This window comes from Leptopilina heterotoma, unplaced genomic scaffold (assembly GCF_015476425.1).
Source record: "Leptopilina heterotoma isolate Lh14 unplaced genomic scaffold, ASM1547642v1 Lhet_145, whole genome shotgun sequence".
Lineage (NCBI taxonomy): Eukaryota > Metazoa > Arthropoda > Insecta > Hymenoptera > Figitidae > Leptopilina > Leptopilina heterotoma.
This window is the reverse complement of record NW_025110863.1, coordinates 334,680-352,374: the sequence shown is the minus strand read 5'-3', so window position 1 is coordinate 352,374 and position 17,695 is coordinate 334,680. Positions and strand designations below refer to the sequence as shown.

The following is a 17,695-nucleotide window of genomic DNA, read 5'->3' as shown; positions in this document are numbered from 1 at the left end:
AATTTTTTTGAACATTTTTTTTACATTAAAAATAATGAAAATATCTAAAACGATTTAATATATTTATACGTAAAAAGGTTCGAATTTAAGAAAAAAATTAAAAAAAGGTGTTAATGACTTATACTAATGATAACATAATATGACTTATACTATTATACTTATACTATGATAGTACAGTATGACTTATACTCCCTGGCGATTTTGTTGAACGCTGGTGGTACGTTATAACGTACCACTAGCGTACTGTTTGCGTACCATGACTTTTTTCTCAAAATTAGGAATAAAACAATCAAAAATATAGAAATAAATGAATAAATTTAATAGAATGACAATCAATGAATTAATTTACAGTGTTTAATTGAGATAGAAGCGGTGATTATTATTAAAAAAAATTGATTAAGCCAAAGTACTTTTCTGTGCATTTATAGTGTCTTTTAAATAGCATATTTAGTGAATAATGAAAAGAAAAAATTAGGAAAACTTACATAATTTGACAAAAGTAATCATTACAGCATTTATTTATTACATATTTACGGCAAATTAATGTTTACTTATTGAATAATTAATGTTTAAAGTTTTAGATGTCATGTCAATTCTACCGTGAGATGTATGCGTGTGTGTGTGTAAAGCGATGATAATATACTACTTGATATATCGCCGCGCATTTGTCACGACAGATGGCGGGACTGACATTCGTCCTCCCTGTTTTATCACATAATCACATTCAAAATAAGAAATAGGAAAACCAACTTTTCAAGATGAATTTTAGTTACATAAATCAATTTAATCAATTTAATAGAATATAAAAAATAAAAATAGCAGAAAATAAATAGAAATAATGCTACAAATCAATTATACTAAGAAAGATAAAATAGATCATTTTTTCCCGGTTTTCTAAAATTTTTAGAAAATTTACTTTTTAGACAAATTAAAATGAGATTCTAACTTCTCCTACTTAAATAAAGAAATTTTTTATTCGATGGTTCAACAAGTAAAAAAAGGGAGTGAGTATTTTATTTTTAAAAAGTTACATTTATAGTCTTAACCTATTAAGAAAAAAAGACTTCTGTCCAATAAAAATAAACTCCTCCTATTTTCAAATTACCTACCATTTTTTTTATTTGTTGGTTGAGTTCAACAAAATGTAGAAAAAATTAATATTTAAAAATTAAATTTAATTTTAATTAATTTAAATTCAAACCCCCAAAAGGAAAAATGGATATGCTTTAGACCAATTAAAATAAAAGTTCTTATTTTTTCTCAGAGATTTTCCAAAAATTAGGCAATCTAAACAAAACTATTGTTTCCTTGACTTGGAAGCAATTTTTTTCTTTTATGGTTTAATATTATTAATTTCAGAAGCTATTTAAAAAAACTCCAAGAGAATTAAAATTAGAAATAAAACAATAAAAAATATAAAAATAAATGAATAAATTTAATAGAGTGACGTTTAATGATAAATGAATAATAATAATAATAATATATATTAGCTTAAATTTTTAAGCATATCATAAACCGTGTGATTTCCATGTTATCGACTACAGTTGGTGTATTCCACGACAGTTAAACACAAAAAATTTTATTAGGTTTTGGGATTCGGTTGAAATTGGGTAGATTATATCCTCTGGTGGTAATAAATAAAATCCCCAAGCGATTTTAAAAAATTTCAAAAATTGGCGGACATATTGGATTTTTAATTTTTTTGTACTTTTTTTTGAAAAATATATATCTCTGCTTCTTCTTAACGGATTTTAGTTTATGACCTCTTAAATTGTTCGTATTGAAATATGATTTTATTTAAAAAATTAAAATTAAAAAAATTATTTAAATTTTTTGTTTAAAAAATTAATTTAATTGTTTGAAAAGCCATAGAAAAAATATGCTACCTTCAATTTTCATCATTTTTTTACCATTTGTAGCCATAAATGTGTTGAACTTGTCCTGAAATTTTCATCGTGGGACAGCCAGTAGTTTTTGAGAAAAAAAAATAAAACGTAAATCCTCGCATAGCGCTGTAGCGCTCAGTTTTAATGCCGCACGATTGTAAATGGAATTTTAATGAAAGTACGAGTTTTTATTAACCCTAGAACTAAAATATGATTTTTTTATAGACTAACGAAAAACTGGGGTGGTTTGGTACCCCAGATTTGAAACAATTGTAAAAGGTTACCTTTTTTGTAATTTTTTTAATTTGTCAACAATGTGGCTAATTTGAAAAAATTAAACGGATTTTAAAAGGTAAATAAAAAAAACTGTAAGACCTCGGAAACTCCCCCGTAAAAAATAGAAACCTCCTTTGTAATAAATGATTTTTATTCTATTTTAAAATCATTTAACATTTGTATATATTGTAAATAATATTTAAATTTTCAAGTTGCCTTAATCAAAATAAAATTGTCTCTATTTACCTTTTAAAATCCGTTTAATTTTTTCAAATTAGCCACATTGTTGACAAATTAAAAAAATTACAAAAAAGGTAACCTTTTACAATTGTTTCAAATCTGGGGTACCAAACCACCCCAGTTTTTCGTTAGTCTATAAAAAAATCATATTTTAGTTCTAGGCTTAATAAAAACTCGTACTTTCATTAAAATTCCATTTACAATCGTGCGGCATTAAAACTGAGCGCTACAGCGCTATGCGAGGATTTACGTTTTATTTTTTTTCTCAAAAACTACTGGCTGTCCCACGATGAAAATTTCAGGACAAGTTCAACACATTTATGGCTACAAATGGTAAAAAAATGATCAAAATTGAAGGTAGCATATTTTTTCTATGGCTTTTCAAAAAATTAAATTAATTTTTTAAACAAAAAATTTAAATAATTTTTTTAATTTTAATTTTTTAAATAAAAGCATATTTCAATACGAACAATTTAAGAGGTTATAAACTAAAATCCGTTAAGAAGAAGCAGAGATATATATTTTTCAAAAAAAAGTACAAAGAAATTAAAAATCCAATATGTCCGCCAATTTTTGAAATTTTTTAAAATCGCTTGGGGATTTTATTTATTACTATTAGAGGATATAATCTACCCAATTTCAACCGAATCCCAAAACCTAATAAAATTTTTTGTGTTGAACTGAAGTGGAATACACCAGTTAGTTAAAGAAAATTTGTTTCTAGGCTACATAAATCAGACGGTAATTAAATAATAGTGCGCCACTATGTGAAAGAAAACGTTAATAGTTCTGCCAAAATTTTATTCAAATAGAATCGTTCATTTGTGATTTAGTTTTAGAAGTAATTATTTTTGGAGAATTTACTTGCTGGATAAATTGGATTGCACAAATGCTGGATAAAATCTACATGAGGGTAAGCTTTTTTTTAGTACAATTAATTTTAAACAAATTTAAATATTAACAGATAGAGTGTCGGAAATATTGTAGGATTATAAACTATTATTTTGTTTTTACAAAAAAAGAAAAATATTAAATAACAAGTTGATCAAAAAAAAATTTTTTTAATTTAAATTTAATACAAAATAAACCAATAAATTTTGCAGTTTTATTTATATTTATCATTTTATTTTATTTATTTATTTATACATTAATATCATTATTAAATTTTAAGATTTAATAAAAATTCACTACGCGTGGTACATATAAAAATTAAGGTTTCATTATTTACACAATTTAAAAATAAAAAAATAGTTTATAATCTAACCTCTTTTAAAAAATTTATTTTAGACCTATTATTAATTGATTTTTCTATAAAATTAAAAAAAATTAAGCACGATCTTGTATCAATAACAATTTTTTCATAAAATTTTAATAACAAAAATCACTTTGCTGAAATTGTTAAATATATAATTGTATATAAAAATGTTTAATTTTCTTAATTGATTATTTTAATAAATGTCATTTAAAATTTTATCCTTTCTAAATATTTACAAATAATTAGGATTTTTCTTTAAATTTTTATTGTCATATATCAAAATTTTATTAATTTAAATATTTCTCAAATATTAAATTTTGTTTCTAACTGTAAATAACAGTTGATTGTTTTGATATTAAAATGTCTTTATTGTTTTGATTTGGTTTATTTTGAAAAACTCGCAGTTAATAATAAGTTGAAAATATTTAGGCTCATTGATATGAGTATATTTTATTGGAAACATTCACGTACGCAGAGATTATATTATACTTATTTTATACTTCAGTATATTTATTAATTTATAATAAAATTTTGAAATCTTTTTATTTAAAAATGAGATATTATTTCTACATTTAATACTTTTAATTTTATTATTCCTACTTTTTTAAATAAAAAAATCTTTTAAAAATAATCCTTACTTAAAATTGTTTAAATAAAAATCGACAATTAATAAAATAATTAACATTAATATTAATTCAATAATTACGTATTAATAAACAATTTGCAGGCTTCGCACTCATCTACTAAAACCTACTATCATAAATAATAAATTTTATCAAAGAATTTGAATTATTTTTAACGCACTATTTCTATATTTTATATAAATACAATTAATTTAAAAAATTCAAATAAAAATCTTCGAAACACTTTAATTATTTTCATAAATAAAAAAGTTCGTCGCAACACAATCCTCCTCAAGAATTCAATTATTTTCATAAATAATAAAAAAATGTTTCAGAGGAATTCAATTATTTTCAATACAGTTTTAAACAATTTTCTCAAAAGAATACAATTATTTTAAAAAAGTATTATTTAAATTCAATTATTTTCAAGAGTTTTATTAAAAATTCAATTATTTTCAACAATTCTGATAAAAAATTCTTCGAAACAATTCATTTATTATTTATAAATTTGTAAAATTCCTGGCCAGAATTTAACTATTTTTGTAAATAATAAAATTCTTCTGAGAAATTAAATTATTTTTATTAAAAATAACAGGTTTAATTATTTTTAAAAATTGTAATAAAATTTTTCTGAATAATTCAATTGTTCTCATAAGTTTTAAATAAAATTCTGTTTGTAAATTTCAATTATTTTCAAAATTTTCAATTAAAATTACTTTAAAAAATTACATTATTATTACGAAATTTAATGAAATTCGTTAAGAAAGAAAGGAATTATTTACAAAAACTTTAATAAAATTGTTTAAAAGACTTTAATTTTCTATGAATAATTTAAATATAATTTAAAATTAAATTAAATTTAAAATAATTAATAAAATCGTTAATTACAATTAATAATAAACACGATTATTTTAAAAACTGAAAAGAATTACTTCTTAAAATTCAATTATTTTCAAAATTTCTCAATAAAAATTTTTCAAAAAAAATTCCTTTATTTCCAAGAAAATTGAAATAAACTCTTTAAAACATTTTAATTATTTTAAAGAATTTTAATAAAAATCTTGCCAAAAATTAAATTATTTTCAATACAATTTTAATTACATTTTCTCGAAAGAATTCGATTATTGTAAAAAATGTTGATAAAATTCTTGAAAAGAATTTAAATAATTTAATTATTTTCAAATTTTTTTTATAAATACTTTACAAGAATTAAATATGATTTTCAATAAATCGACAATTTTATTATTTCTATAAATAATATTGATTTCTTAAATAGAATTTTGTTAAAACTTTTTAAAATAATTATTGAATCCATGCTGAGAAAGTGTATTATTTCTACAAATAATTGAATTTTTGCAGAATTTAAAAAAAATATGTGAATTTTTGAGAAGAATTTAAAAAATTGTATTTAAAGTAATTGAATTCCTGTGAAAAATTTACTATTTATTAATATTATTTCATTCTTTAGAAGAATTTCAAAAGAATGTTTAAAAATAACTGAATTCTTGAATTGGATTTTATTAAAAGTTTTTTAAACTTTTTAAACTCGTGCAAAAAGTTCAATTATTTTTTAAAAATAATTGAATCTTCTGGGAGAATTTTTACAAGATTTTTAAAAATAATTTAAATTTTCGAAGAAATTAATTAAAATTTTATTGAAAATAAGTGAATTTACAAAAACTTTAATAAAATTGTTTAAACGACTTTAATTTTTTATGAATAGTTTTAATATAATTAAATAGGAAAAACGTTAATTACAATTAATAATAAACACGCGATTATTTTAAAAACCTAATAGAAATTCTTCTTAAAATTACGAAGTTGAAGTCCACGTTTATCAACGAAAAAAATTTATTTAATGCATTCAACTATTATTTTTAATTCAATATTTATTTGTTAAATAATTATTATTAAAATATAAACATCAATCTTTTTTTTCTAAAAATTTTTGTGTAAATATTGCTGCATCATTTTTAATTAATTTACTAATTGAACAATTTTTCTTCGTTGGTCAACGTTGTGGACTTAAACTTGGTTTAAAATCCATTTACTTTTAAAACTTTCACTAAAAACTGTTTTTCAAAAATTCCTTTATTTTCAAGTAAATTGAAATAATTTCTTTAAAAAACTCAATTATTTTAAAGAATTTTAATAAAAATCTTGCCAAGAATTAAATTATTTTTAAAAATAACAAAAATTTTCTCAGAAATTAAATTATTTTTTCATTAATAATAAAATTCTTCTCAGGAATTCAATTATTTTTAAAAATTTTAATAAAATTCTTATCATCTATTCAATTATTTTCATAAATAATAGAAAAATTCATCACAGGATTTTAATAATTTTTAATACAATTTTACAGGAATTGTTCAAAAATGTAATTATTCTTAAAAATTTAATTTAAATTCCTTGAAAATATCAATTATTTAAAAAAATATTTTTTAAAATTACTTTGGAAGAATTCAATTATTTACAAAAATATTAGAATTTTTAACAGGAATTCAATTATGTATTTTCATTTATTTTAATAAAATTATGCGCAAGAAATCAATTATTTTAAATACAATTTATTAAATAATTTCTTATTGAAATAATTCAGTTATTTTTTTTAAATAAAATTCTTCCCAAGAATCCCATTATTTACGTAAATAATTCTTCCAAAGAATTCAATTATGTCAATAAATAACAAAATCATTCCCGAAAATTTAATTAGTTTGAGGCATTTTAATCAAATTCTTTGCAAAATTCAATTATTTTCATAAATAATAAAATGTTTTCTAGGAATTCAATTATTTTCATAAAAACTATAATAAAATACCGCACAGACATTCAATTATTGTCAAAAATTTTAATAGAATTCTTTGTAAAATTTAATTATTTTTAAAAACTATTCGCAATTCAATGATTTGCAATATTTAACTTTTTTAGAAAATTTCCAAACAGAATTCAATTATTTAAAAATTTTTTTTGTAAAAATCTTCGAAAGAATTCAATTCTTTTCATGAAAAATAAAAAATTCTTAGTAAATCAATTATTTAAATTAGATTTTGCATAAAATTAGTCGAAAGAAATGAATTATTTAAAAATTCTTGACAAGAATTAAATTATTTTTTATAAATATTTAAATTCTTTCAAGAATCATAAAATTCGTTGCAGGAATATAATTTATTAGCAGGATAAGAAAGAAGTAAATATTTTTTATGAAAATTAGGAAAAAGTCAGGAAAATAAAAATGGAGTTTTTGTCAGTTTTGTGAAGTGATTAAACGAGTTTTTTTGGTGGTCAAGTTTAATTTTTCTACAGATACTTTTTTACTACTTTTTTTAGTTTGAAAGATACTTTTTGCTACTTTCTTAAATTTAATTATCGAGTGCGAAGTCTGAATTTGAATAAAACAAATAATATTTTTAAGATGAGAGTCATCAAGTTAATTTTTTCGAAGTTGTTTGTATCTTATAGTGTTTTGTATTGTTCGTTATAAGAAAATTGTAAATAAAAATTAATATATCTGATAATTCAAAACATTTTTAAATAAATTATTACTAAATAATTATGCTTTTTATCTTTTAAAATATTAAAATAACCAATCTAAAAACTGAATTTGGTATGAAAGACAAAAAGTTATCTTAAATTCTCCTGGTGAATTTTAGTCCGGTTAAGGCCTAAGCAAAACCGCTTCACGAACGCGAAGCATAAGTTAGACAAGGACAGAGATATCTTTGTGTCCTTTTCTATCTCATGCATCTCATTCGAGAACGACTTTCGCAAATTTATTGTGCGTTGGCCTTTATATTTTCCTTTAATAATGTTCTCATTACGGTTCTCCGTGTAACATTGCCTTTTCGCATCTCTTGCGCTAACCCATTGATATCGCTAACCTCTTCGCCGGTAACGCCGTACGTCCAGTAACGTCTTTACAATTTTCCGCGTTCGAATCTGAACTGAATCTGAACTCGTACTATTTTATGTTTTGAATAAGAATATAACAATATTCTTATTCAATATTCTTATTCTTATTCAAATTTGGTGAAAATTATTGAGTGTATCAGTTAGTTATATGATATCAGCAGTACACACGTAAGTTTATGATATATTTTTTGCCATTTCCTCGTATTTTATTCTTGAGTGCTTTTTCTACTTTCTTTAATAATTCTCCGATTCAATCACTTTTGTTTTATTTTTCTCTAATTTTAAGAAGATTTCTATGTATATATATATATACAAAACCATTTGTGATGAAGTGAGAACAAATTTTATTCATGAAAAAGCCCTTTTTTCATACATATTAAAAGGTTTTTTACACGATAAATTAAAAATTAATAAAGTTCCAAAAAAGACACTTGAACTAAGAGATCTAGTTGATTTACGTATAAATTTACAAAAAAAACTTTCTGATTGTTATGAATGTGGAAATTTTTTGTAGATTGTCCCTGATTTGAATATTTCATTTCTATTAGTCTCTTTTTTAATTAGTCTATCTGTTTCATAAAATTGTTTATTTTCCATTTTATAGTGAATTAAGAAAAATTTTATATTTTATGTTTCTCACTTAAATTATTTTTTTCTATTTTATTTTCACCTTAATTCGATAAGCATTGTTTATTTTTTTGTGCACATAAAAATATTTTTCTACATTTGAAACCATTTCATAATGCATTTAAAATTATATCAAAATTGAAAATTACTAAGGATAAAAAATTTAAGAAATGATATTAGAAATAAAAGTATTAACAAGCAGCCTTTTAAATCAAAACCATATTTGATTTTTTAATCAATTTAAATAAAAATATTTTTTTAAATGCATTTTTATTCATAGAAAGTATTCCATTTTAATTTTCTTCCAGAAGAATATGAGTTCAATGACGGAGACTCCGACAAACAGCAAACAAGTTATGGAGAATGGTATATTCAATTGTTACTTAATTCGAAATATCTAGATTCAATTTGAGTTTCATTTTACTTTTTTTGTTTTATTTAAAATTCTTTAAATATTTTGTGAGAAAACAAGTTTAATTGTAATTTGTTTCTATAAAATCTCGTTATTTTCACATTTTTTATTTGTTCAAGCGATCATAAGATTATGGATTTGGTTTCTTCACTTTTTAATAATCATTATTAATTCATGGTAGTAACAAATATCTTTAAACTTAAAAAGAAATTTTTGTTATTTTATTATCGTCTCTCTTTTTCCATTATATGTAAGAATATCTCGTGAATCAAATTAATTACTGTAATATCATTATGAAAACACAATGTAGAAAGTAAATGAAATTTAAGTTTTATCCTGAATTTTAAGCTTCTGATTAATATGCTTTATTATTATTCTGTTCTTCAGATGTACGAAAAGGTAAACGCATCAGGAAGCCAAAAAAATATATACTCCTACAATATCTGCAGATGAAAATAAATCTAAAAAGAAAGTCTCAGAAAAGAACAAGGCCCAATCAAATAAGGTGAATTTTAAAAAATAGAAGATAATCAATTTTTGAATCACATAGATATTACTTTAAACTAAATTTCCTCTGTTTAGGAAGCTGCTGCTACTAAACTTAAAGTTCATAAAGACTTACAGAAGGCCATGATGGATGATTGCTTGAGGAGAGTAAGTTTTATTAATAATGCATTAATTTTCTAAATATATTTTCAAAAACTTCTAATCATTGCTAAGTCAACTTAAAGTGTTACAAATTTTGATAATTTAAAGTTTTAATATAATAAGATTATTATTATTATTATATTTAATTTTTAGAAAGAGAAACTAGCTGCTTCGACTTTATCAACAAGTGTCTCGAAGCAAATAACTTGTGGGAGTTCAAATCAGGTACTTAATATATACTGTAAATTGCAAACTAACAAAAATTATATACAAAACTTTGAAAACAACTTTTATCAAAATTATATAACTTACACGATTCCATGACTCGTGCATCTTCTTTCAATAGAAAAACATTTATTTTAAGAAATTAGGTATTTTTTATGGAAATACTGAATCTTCATAGCGTTGATACTTTTAGGGAAAATAAATTTATTCTGTCTATTATTATTTACAATACAATTTTACTTAATATTAGTAGTTTTATTTTTCAGTATATTTCCAACTACGATTATTATCAATGTTAATAATGATTTAATTTTAAGTAGCATTTTTCTGTGTGATGACAATTTAAAAATAGTAAATATTTTTTTGTTTTGTTTAATTTTACCATTGTTTAATCATTTTGTTTTCTTCAAAAAAATATGGGAAATATGTATATATTGTTCAAGTTTACACCTTGTACATATTCACTACTCTATTAACTTTATAATGATTTAAAAATCAGTGATTTTCCATTAACTTAGATCTGGGGTTTAATATATATAGAGTCTAATTTTTTTTCCATTTTAGATAAAAAAACCAATGGGGTACTTATTACAAACCAAAGCAATTAATCAGGAAGCGGGAACTTCAAAAAATGTGCATGAGGTAAAAAAACTTTAAATTGAATCTTTAGCAAACGTAAATTTGATAAATAATAAATAAATTTCATTGTCTTTTTTTCTACTAAACTGAAATAAAAACTTTAATCAGTGCCTAATATTTTGGTTTCATCTCGAATTTCAGGATAATTATGGGTGCTTGCAATGTAGAAAACTCACTGCAGAAAATTGCCTTTTAAAAGAAAAATATGATTCTCAGCAAGAAATGTTTAATAAGGTTCAAAATGACATTGAGGATATAAAAAATATGGTTGCTGCACGTCCGGCAATACACAGTTTTGAAGACTCTGAATCTGCTATGGTAAAAACATTTGAAATATTTGTAAATTTACATAAATTCAATTTTAATGAAACATTCAAATTTTTTCTACTGCGATTTATTTTTTAATAATTGAAAGTAAAAATGACAATAAAGGAAATAAATTTAGAAAATTCTGCGCGATTATCGAAACTGATTTATTTCAAGAATAAATTAATAATTTCATTGACCAAAACAGCCAGTGTAACGATATTCAATTTTTCTTTAGGGTTTTAAGTTACCATAATATTTCAAGGAAAATTTCATTTTTATTTATATGTATACTTTTACTTTTTAAATCTTCAAGTAAAATTGAGAAGTGTGCACTTGTTAATTGATTTTAATGAAGTATTACAAATTGTCATAAATTTTAATTTTTGTAATGTAGATTATCGTAATATTATAAAACAAAAGTCTTTAATTTGAATTTAAAGAAATATAAATAGTGTATGTAGACACTTACATACTATATTATTAAGATGAAAGAAACTAAATGATACAAAAAACATTTCAGACGACATACGCAGACGTTCTTATAAATGCAGACTCCTTAAATGGTGCACAAAATTCGACTACGTTCTATAAACGTTTAAAAAATATAGTTTATGGATATTGGCCACAGGAGAAGCTGAACTTTGTAGGATATAAATGTTCAACGAGAATAAAAAGAGAAAAATATCAAAAAATAAAACATTCAGATGATAAAAATATTGCAAGTTAGTATCCGGTCTGTTCTCTTTTGTAGATAAGAAAAATTATTATATAGATATTTATTTTTTAATCAGATTTTACATGCTTCAACATTTACATATAACTGGTCATACTAAAACAATACAACAAAAGATTTTTGACAATATTCTTTGTACTTCTAAATTTTTCAATTATATTATTATAATTATATTATATTAAATTTTCTGAGAAATAGCCAAATGAAATTATCTCTTATTTCATATATTGGTCAGTTTTACGCAGGCATATTATATTCAAATGTTTCCTGCGCGTAGCGTTGCTAAACATTCAAAGACAATAACCAAAGACAATAAACAAAATTTTCTTGAGAGTAAAAAAAAAGAAAAAACTATGAGAAATGTTTAATTTTTATTAATTCTGAAGTTAAAATGAAATATTTATTACAGTCAATCAAAAATACAATCATGAAACTTTATGCAGTCGAATTACTGACCAAATATCGGAGATACATAAGTATTTTATAACATTTTAAGCAATTTTCTTTCTAATAATTGATATATACAACAATTTTTTGAATACGAGCTTTTGAATTTATATTTTTGACCCCATGAATTAAAAATCACATTTTTAATAAACGTCAATACGTATGTGTGTAAACATTTTTCATTTTCTTAAATTATTTCGAGGCTATGAAAAGCTTTAAGGATTGATTGTTTAAAACTAAAAATTTGTAAATGTTTGGACTCGCCAGCAATCTGAAATTTTACTTTATTATAACTAATAATCCCGGAGTGCCAGAGGGCTGAAACTTTATAGCAATATTGTTATGGCTAATAGGTATTAAAAAAATAAATAATACATAAACATAGTTTCTTTTATATGGGAGATCTGAGAAAGGGGGCATCTATCCGCACTTTACACTAACTTATTTTTTAATTATTTACAGAAATTTTGTTGGAAATGCAAACAGATAAAGATTTGAAACTAAAAAATATAAACGAAAATCCGTTCCTCATGGAAAACATTAAAAAAAAGATTTCTCTCATTCTCCGAAAGCATCGATCAAAATCAGGAACTGGAATGAGTTCTACAGAATCAGAGGTAATTTAATGCAATAACCAAAAAACATATTTTAGAAGGGAAAAAATTTTTGAATAAATAGAAACTAGTTTTACTTTATTTTATTTATTTATTGTAGCTTTAAAATTTTTGTTCGGTCTTTAAGTTTAAACACGTATACAAAATTTAATCTTTAATGTTTGTGACTATTTCGAAATGAGATATTAAGGGAGTACTCTATCTCCAAAAAATAGAGACGGAATTTATACTCTTTAACGTCATGTTATATTTAGTGGTCACGTGACCATTGAATAATATGCTTAAGGTACTTAATTTTGAATAATATACTTTACTGAATTTTTACAATAAAAGTACTGCAATGTTTCATTATTAAATAATTTTATGTATTAAATTTACAGGAGAATGACACTGAGAGTGAAGACGAGGAAGAATCGGAATAATATATTCAGCATAATTATAAACGAAAGATACTTTTTAATAGTTATTTCTATAATAATGAATCTATTAATGATTTGATTAGAACTTAATCACTATAATGTAAAACGGCAAACAAAATTTATGCGACCGTTTTAGTAAAAGCCACTGCTGCATTAAAAATGAAAATTTAACTTTCTCTATTAAAGTATTATATGAATGTTTTTATTATTAAAGTTGTAAAAGTTAAAAGTTTTACTTTTTGTTAAAATCGCATTTTTATATTTTATAATGAAAAGGTCTAATTCTAATAATGATATATTAGAAAATTTCATGTTCTAATAATATATAGTCTAAAAGATATTTTTCAGACTTTTAATTATAACTAAATTTTTAGCGTGTTAGTAGACCAATATGTATTATTTTTAACATTCAATGAAAAAGAACTAAATTTATTATAAATTACATGCTATTTGTTGTCATTTTCAATTACCTCCTTTCTCAACATTATCATATGTGGACGTCCACATAAAAAGGGTCCATTCTGTCGGTTATAGTTTTCGAGATAATCGCAACTTAGGAATTTTTTGGAGAAAAATCTTTATTTTTTATTATCAATCTTCATCTTTTGACAAATCAATTTTTTTTCATTTTTTGTCATATATTCCATTGAATCTTATTTCTGGATAAAAATCTAATATTCTTTTATTCTTTAACATTTTATTCATATCTACTATATACAGAATAAAGAGAAGCAGGCTCAAACCACACCACTGCCATTTTTAACACAGAGTTCTTCTCACGTTTCCTCGACATCATTGGTAGTCAATGAAAAATATACAGAAGTATATTCTTATCTAGGGTTGCTACAAAAATTTAACTTTGTTTTCCCTGATTTCCAGACAGAATTTTAACTTTTTTCCTAACCCTAAAGAAAATTCATTTATTACTCTAAAAATGATTAGATTCTGAGAAAAATGTTTTAATACATTAATTTATAAATTTATTTAATTGAGGGTCCCAATTAAAGAACCGGTTATAATTTTTTTAAGCTTAAAATTATTGCCCTTTAAGTCAAAAATTAAACTGTTTTTACTCCCTATTTTTTGAGAAACATTTTGGTAACCTTTATATAAATACGAAATGTTTTTCAAAAAATTGAAAAATAATGCAATAATGCTTTTAATTTAAAATTATTATCTGAAATTTAACCCGAAATTCATATTTAAATACAAGAATAAATAGTTTATTCAATTAAAAGTCATTTATGAAACTATAATTGAATTATTGTAACGAATTCCATTATTTTATTGAATAATTGAAAGTTTCTTAAAATTGAATTCTATTGTCAAGTTTTAATACATTTTTTTAGAGTAATTGCATTTTTTGAGGAATTTATTTAAAATTTGTATTGACAACATTTTGAATTGTGCGATGAAAATAATTAAATTACTAAATGAAATTTTTTTATGGAATAATTGAATATTTTTGTAGAATTGTATCAAAATTTTTTTTCAATAATTAAATTATTTGAAACATTTTATGAAAATAGTGAATATTGAAAATCGTTGCATTGCGACGATAATTGAATAAATAAATTAAATTCCGAATTTTCTTATGATTCCAAAGAATTAAATTTTTCCCAGTACTTTTAATAAAAACCCCTGACTTTTCCCTGAATTCCCTGACTTGTGGCAACCCTGTTATCTTCACAAGTTGCAAAGACAATAAAATGAATCCTAGGTTATTTAAAATAACTATTTTTTTTAGTAAACGAACAATTTTTTCAATAATATTTGCAGAATATTTAGAGAGGAAATATTTTTTTTTAGAAAATGCATAAATTTAAAGTTATTGAAAATATTTAAAAACTTTTTTTGGTTTATAACAATTTATATTTAAATATGAAAGAATTTATTGGCACATTAGCGTGCGGTATGTAACATTATTTTGCAACAACTGTCCTTATCTTCAACTTAACTGTTAGCTTTGTTAATATTAATGTAATTAATATCTTTTTATTTTTAGGAATAGCAAATCAATAAAAATGGATGAAGAACCGATTTCAAGAAGAAGTTTTTTAGATGAGCTCAGAGATTTAAATGAAAATGAAAGTAGTGACTTGGAAGCGGATGAAGGTGATTTAGAAAGAAGAGATGTTGTAGAAGAACTGGAAAATGATGCGGTTGAAGAGGATAACAACGAAGAGGGCATGGAAGTTCAAGAAGTTCAAGAAAACGTATTTTTACAACAAGAAATAGACAATGAAGAAATAATTCAGCAGGAAATAGACAATGAAGAAATAATTCAGCAGGAAATCGACAATGAAGAAATAATTCAGCAGGAAATAAACAATGAAGAAATAATTCAGCAAGGAATAGGTAACGAAGAAATAATTCATCAGGATATAAATTACCATAATGTAGAAGCAGAAGAGCAGCGTCTAAATGACCTTATACAGCAAGAATTAGATAATGACGAATATATTCGAGATGAGGAGTCGTCAGAAGATGAGTCGTCAGAAGGAGAGGAGGAAATTCCAGGAGAAGATGCAGATGAAGAAAATGCAAGACCAGATCGCCCAATGTTTCAAGGGTTTGGTAATTTGCTAGGTATGCGAGTTCCATTACGTTCTTCCAGACATTTTATGTCAATAGATCTTTTATTAATAGCCTTAGCACAATCAGTCCGATATAAAGGTACTTACAAACAACTTTTGTCACTATTAAAGTTGTTTAAAAAATCATATATGCATATAAATATACCAACCACAAAAAAAGCACTTTGGAAAATCCTTGGGCGGAATGATTCAAACTTGATTTTCCAATTGTATTGTGAAAAATGCAACGAATTAATTGGGAACGGGAAAAAAGTTCAAAGAGCATGTTCTTGCGGTGCTTGCGGTCCTAATGTTCATGATACTCATGTTGCAACTTTTGTACAAGTACTTCTGACTCCCCAGTTAAAAGAAATTTTTAATTCTCCAAAACTACTCAACGCATTACGTTATAAGGAAATAAGAAGAAAAATTAACCATAATGCAATTGAGGATATTTTTAATGGAATCAAATATGAAGAAATGTGTGAAGCTGGTAACTTTTTATCAGATCCTAATAATTTTACCCTTACATTGTGGATTGATGGGGCAAAAGTAGCCAAATCATCTAATGCTCAAATGTACCCAGTTCTTCTGCAACTTCACGAGTTCTCGCCACACGCTAGAAAAAAAATACACTCCTTGCAGGCTTGTAGATTGGAAAAGAGAAGCCGGTTACGCCAATTTTACTGCAATCAATTATTAGAGAAATACAACAATTATTCGACGATGGAATAACATGGACTTCTCCTGACGGAAATGAAATTACAAGCAGATTTCGTGTCATAATATTCACGGCGGACTCAGTTGCACGTGCTGATGTATTAGAAATGAAGCAGTACAACGGCTATTTTGGTTATATATTTTGCATTATTCGAGGACAATCTGTTTTAGGACGTATGGTTTTTACGGCTGAACCTGCTGAATTGCGAACACATCAGTCAATAATTGAAGCAGCAATAACTGCTGTTGAAACTAAACAAGTTGTAAACGGAGTTAAAGGCTGGTCAGCTTTAGCCAACATTCCTGAATTCGACCTTGTAGAAGGTACAGTTGTTGATATCGTTCATAATACCTATCTTGGAGTTATCAGGCATATGTTTATACTATTTATGAACGACGTTGGGAAACCATGGTATATTGGTAAGAATGATAATAAAGCATTAATTGATAGCCGAATGGAAGCAATAAGGACACCTTCAAGACTCGCCAGAACACCACGAGAATTATCGACTTATAAGAATTGGAAAGCCTCAGAGTGGCGAAATTTTTTATTGTACTTGGGAGTACCATGTTTAGAAGGAATTTTACCACAACAGTATTTTAAACATCTAGCTCTTCTTGCCAAAGCCATTTTTATTTTAAATAGTGCTTCAATCACGGATGATGATTTAAATTTGGCAGCGCGTTTATTGTCGACATTTATTATTGATTTTGAAAGATTTTATGGAATAGTTAACATGAGGTACAATATTCATCTTCTAAGGCATCTTCCGAGGTGTGTCAACAATTATGGGCCTGCCTGGTCATTTTCAACTTTTCATTTCGAATCTATGAATAAAAAATTTGTTGATTGCATTACTAGCCCGTACCATAGAGCAGAACAAATAATAACCAGATTTTTTATGAGGAAATTTGTTTTATCAGCAGCTGAAGAATATGAAATTAGTCCTGTTGCAAGAGAAGAATTAGAAACTCTTTTGGATACAAAGACAAGAGAAATAAATCCAGATATGCCAGATGGTCATTATTTTCTAGGAAAAGGTAATTCTGAAATGCGCCACCCAGAAGAAGAAGAAATTCAGCTTTTGAACGATGCAAATATGCCAGTGGAGGAAAATACCGAATTAATTTTCTACA

General features: G+C 24.1%; 2 protein-coding genes across 2 annotated transcripts; both read left to right on the top strand.

Annotated features, from left to right (window-relative positions):
• Nucleotides 1-2,742: 2,742 nt before the first annotated feature.
• On the top strand, nt 2,743-16,573 carry LOC122498294. The gene is made up of 3 exons (XM_043605976.1): nt 2,743-2,759; nt 3,127-3,315; nt 15,268-16,573. Exon 3 carries the CDS (start codon nt 15,287-15,289, stop codon nt 16,571-16,573), a length of 1,287 nt encoding a protein of 428 aa, XP_043461911.1. The 5' UTR covers nt 2,743-2,759; nt 3,127-3,315; nt 15,268-15,286.
• LOC122498295 lies at nt 8,182-13,265 on the top strand. Its single transcript, XM_043605977.1, has 10 exons — nt 8,182-8,357; nt 9,125-9,182; nt 9,616-9,733; nt 9,811-9,882; nt 10,030-10,101; nt 10,666-10,743; nt 10,882-11,058; nt 11,570-11,771; nt 12,692-12,846; nt 13,224-13,265. Exons 4-10 carry the CDS (start codon nt 9,859-9,861, stop codon nt 13,263-13,265), a joined length of 750 nt encoding a protein of 249 aa, XP_043461912.1. The 5' UTR covers nt 8,182-8,357; nt 9,125-9,182; nt 9,616-9,733; nt 9,811-9,858.
• Nucleotides 16,574-17,695: the final 1,122 nt, after the last annotated feature.

Bases quoted from the DNA above. Each gene is read 5' to 3' on its own strand.
- LOC122498294 (XM_043605976.1), top strand. From the start codon at position 15,287: ATGGATGAAGAACCGATTTCAAGAAGAAGTTTTTTAGATGAGCTCAGA.
- LOC122498295 (XM_043605977.1), top strand. From the start codon at position 9,859: ATGATGGATGATTGCTTGAGGAGA. The intron at 9,883-10,029 runs GTAAGTTTTATT...TTTAATTTTTAG, and splicing joins TGGATGATTGCTTGAGGAGA to AAAGAGAAACTAGCTGCTTC. The intron at 11,059-11,569 runs GTAAAAACATTT...AAAACATTTCAG, and splicing joins AAGACTCTGAATCTGCTATG to ACGACATACGCAGACGTTCT.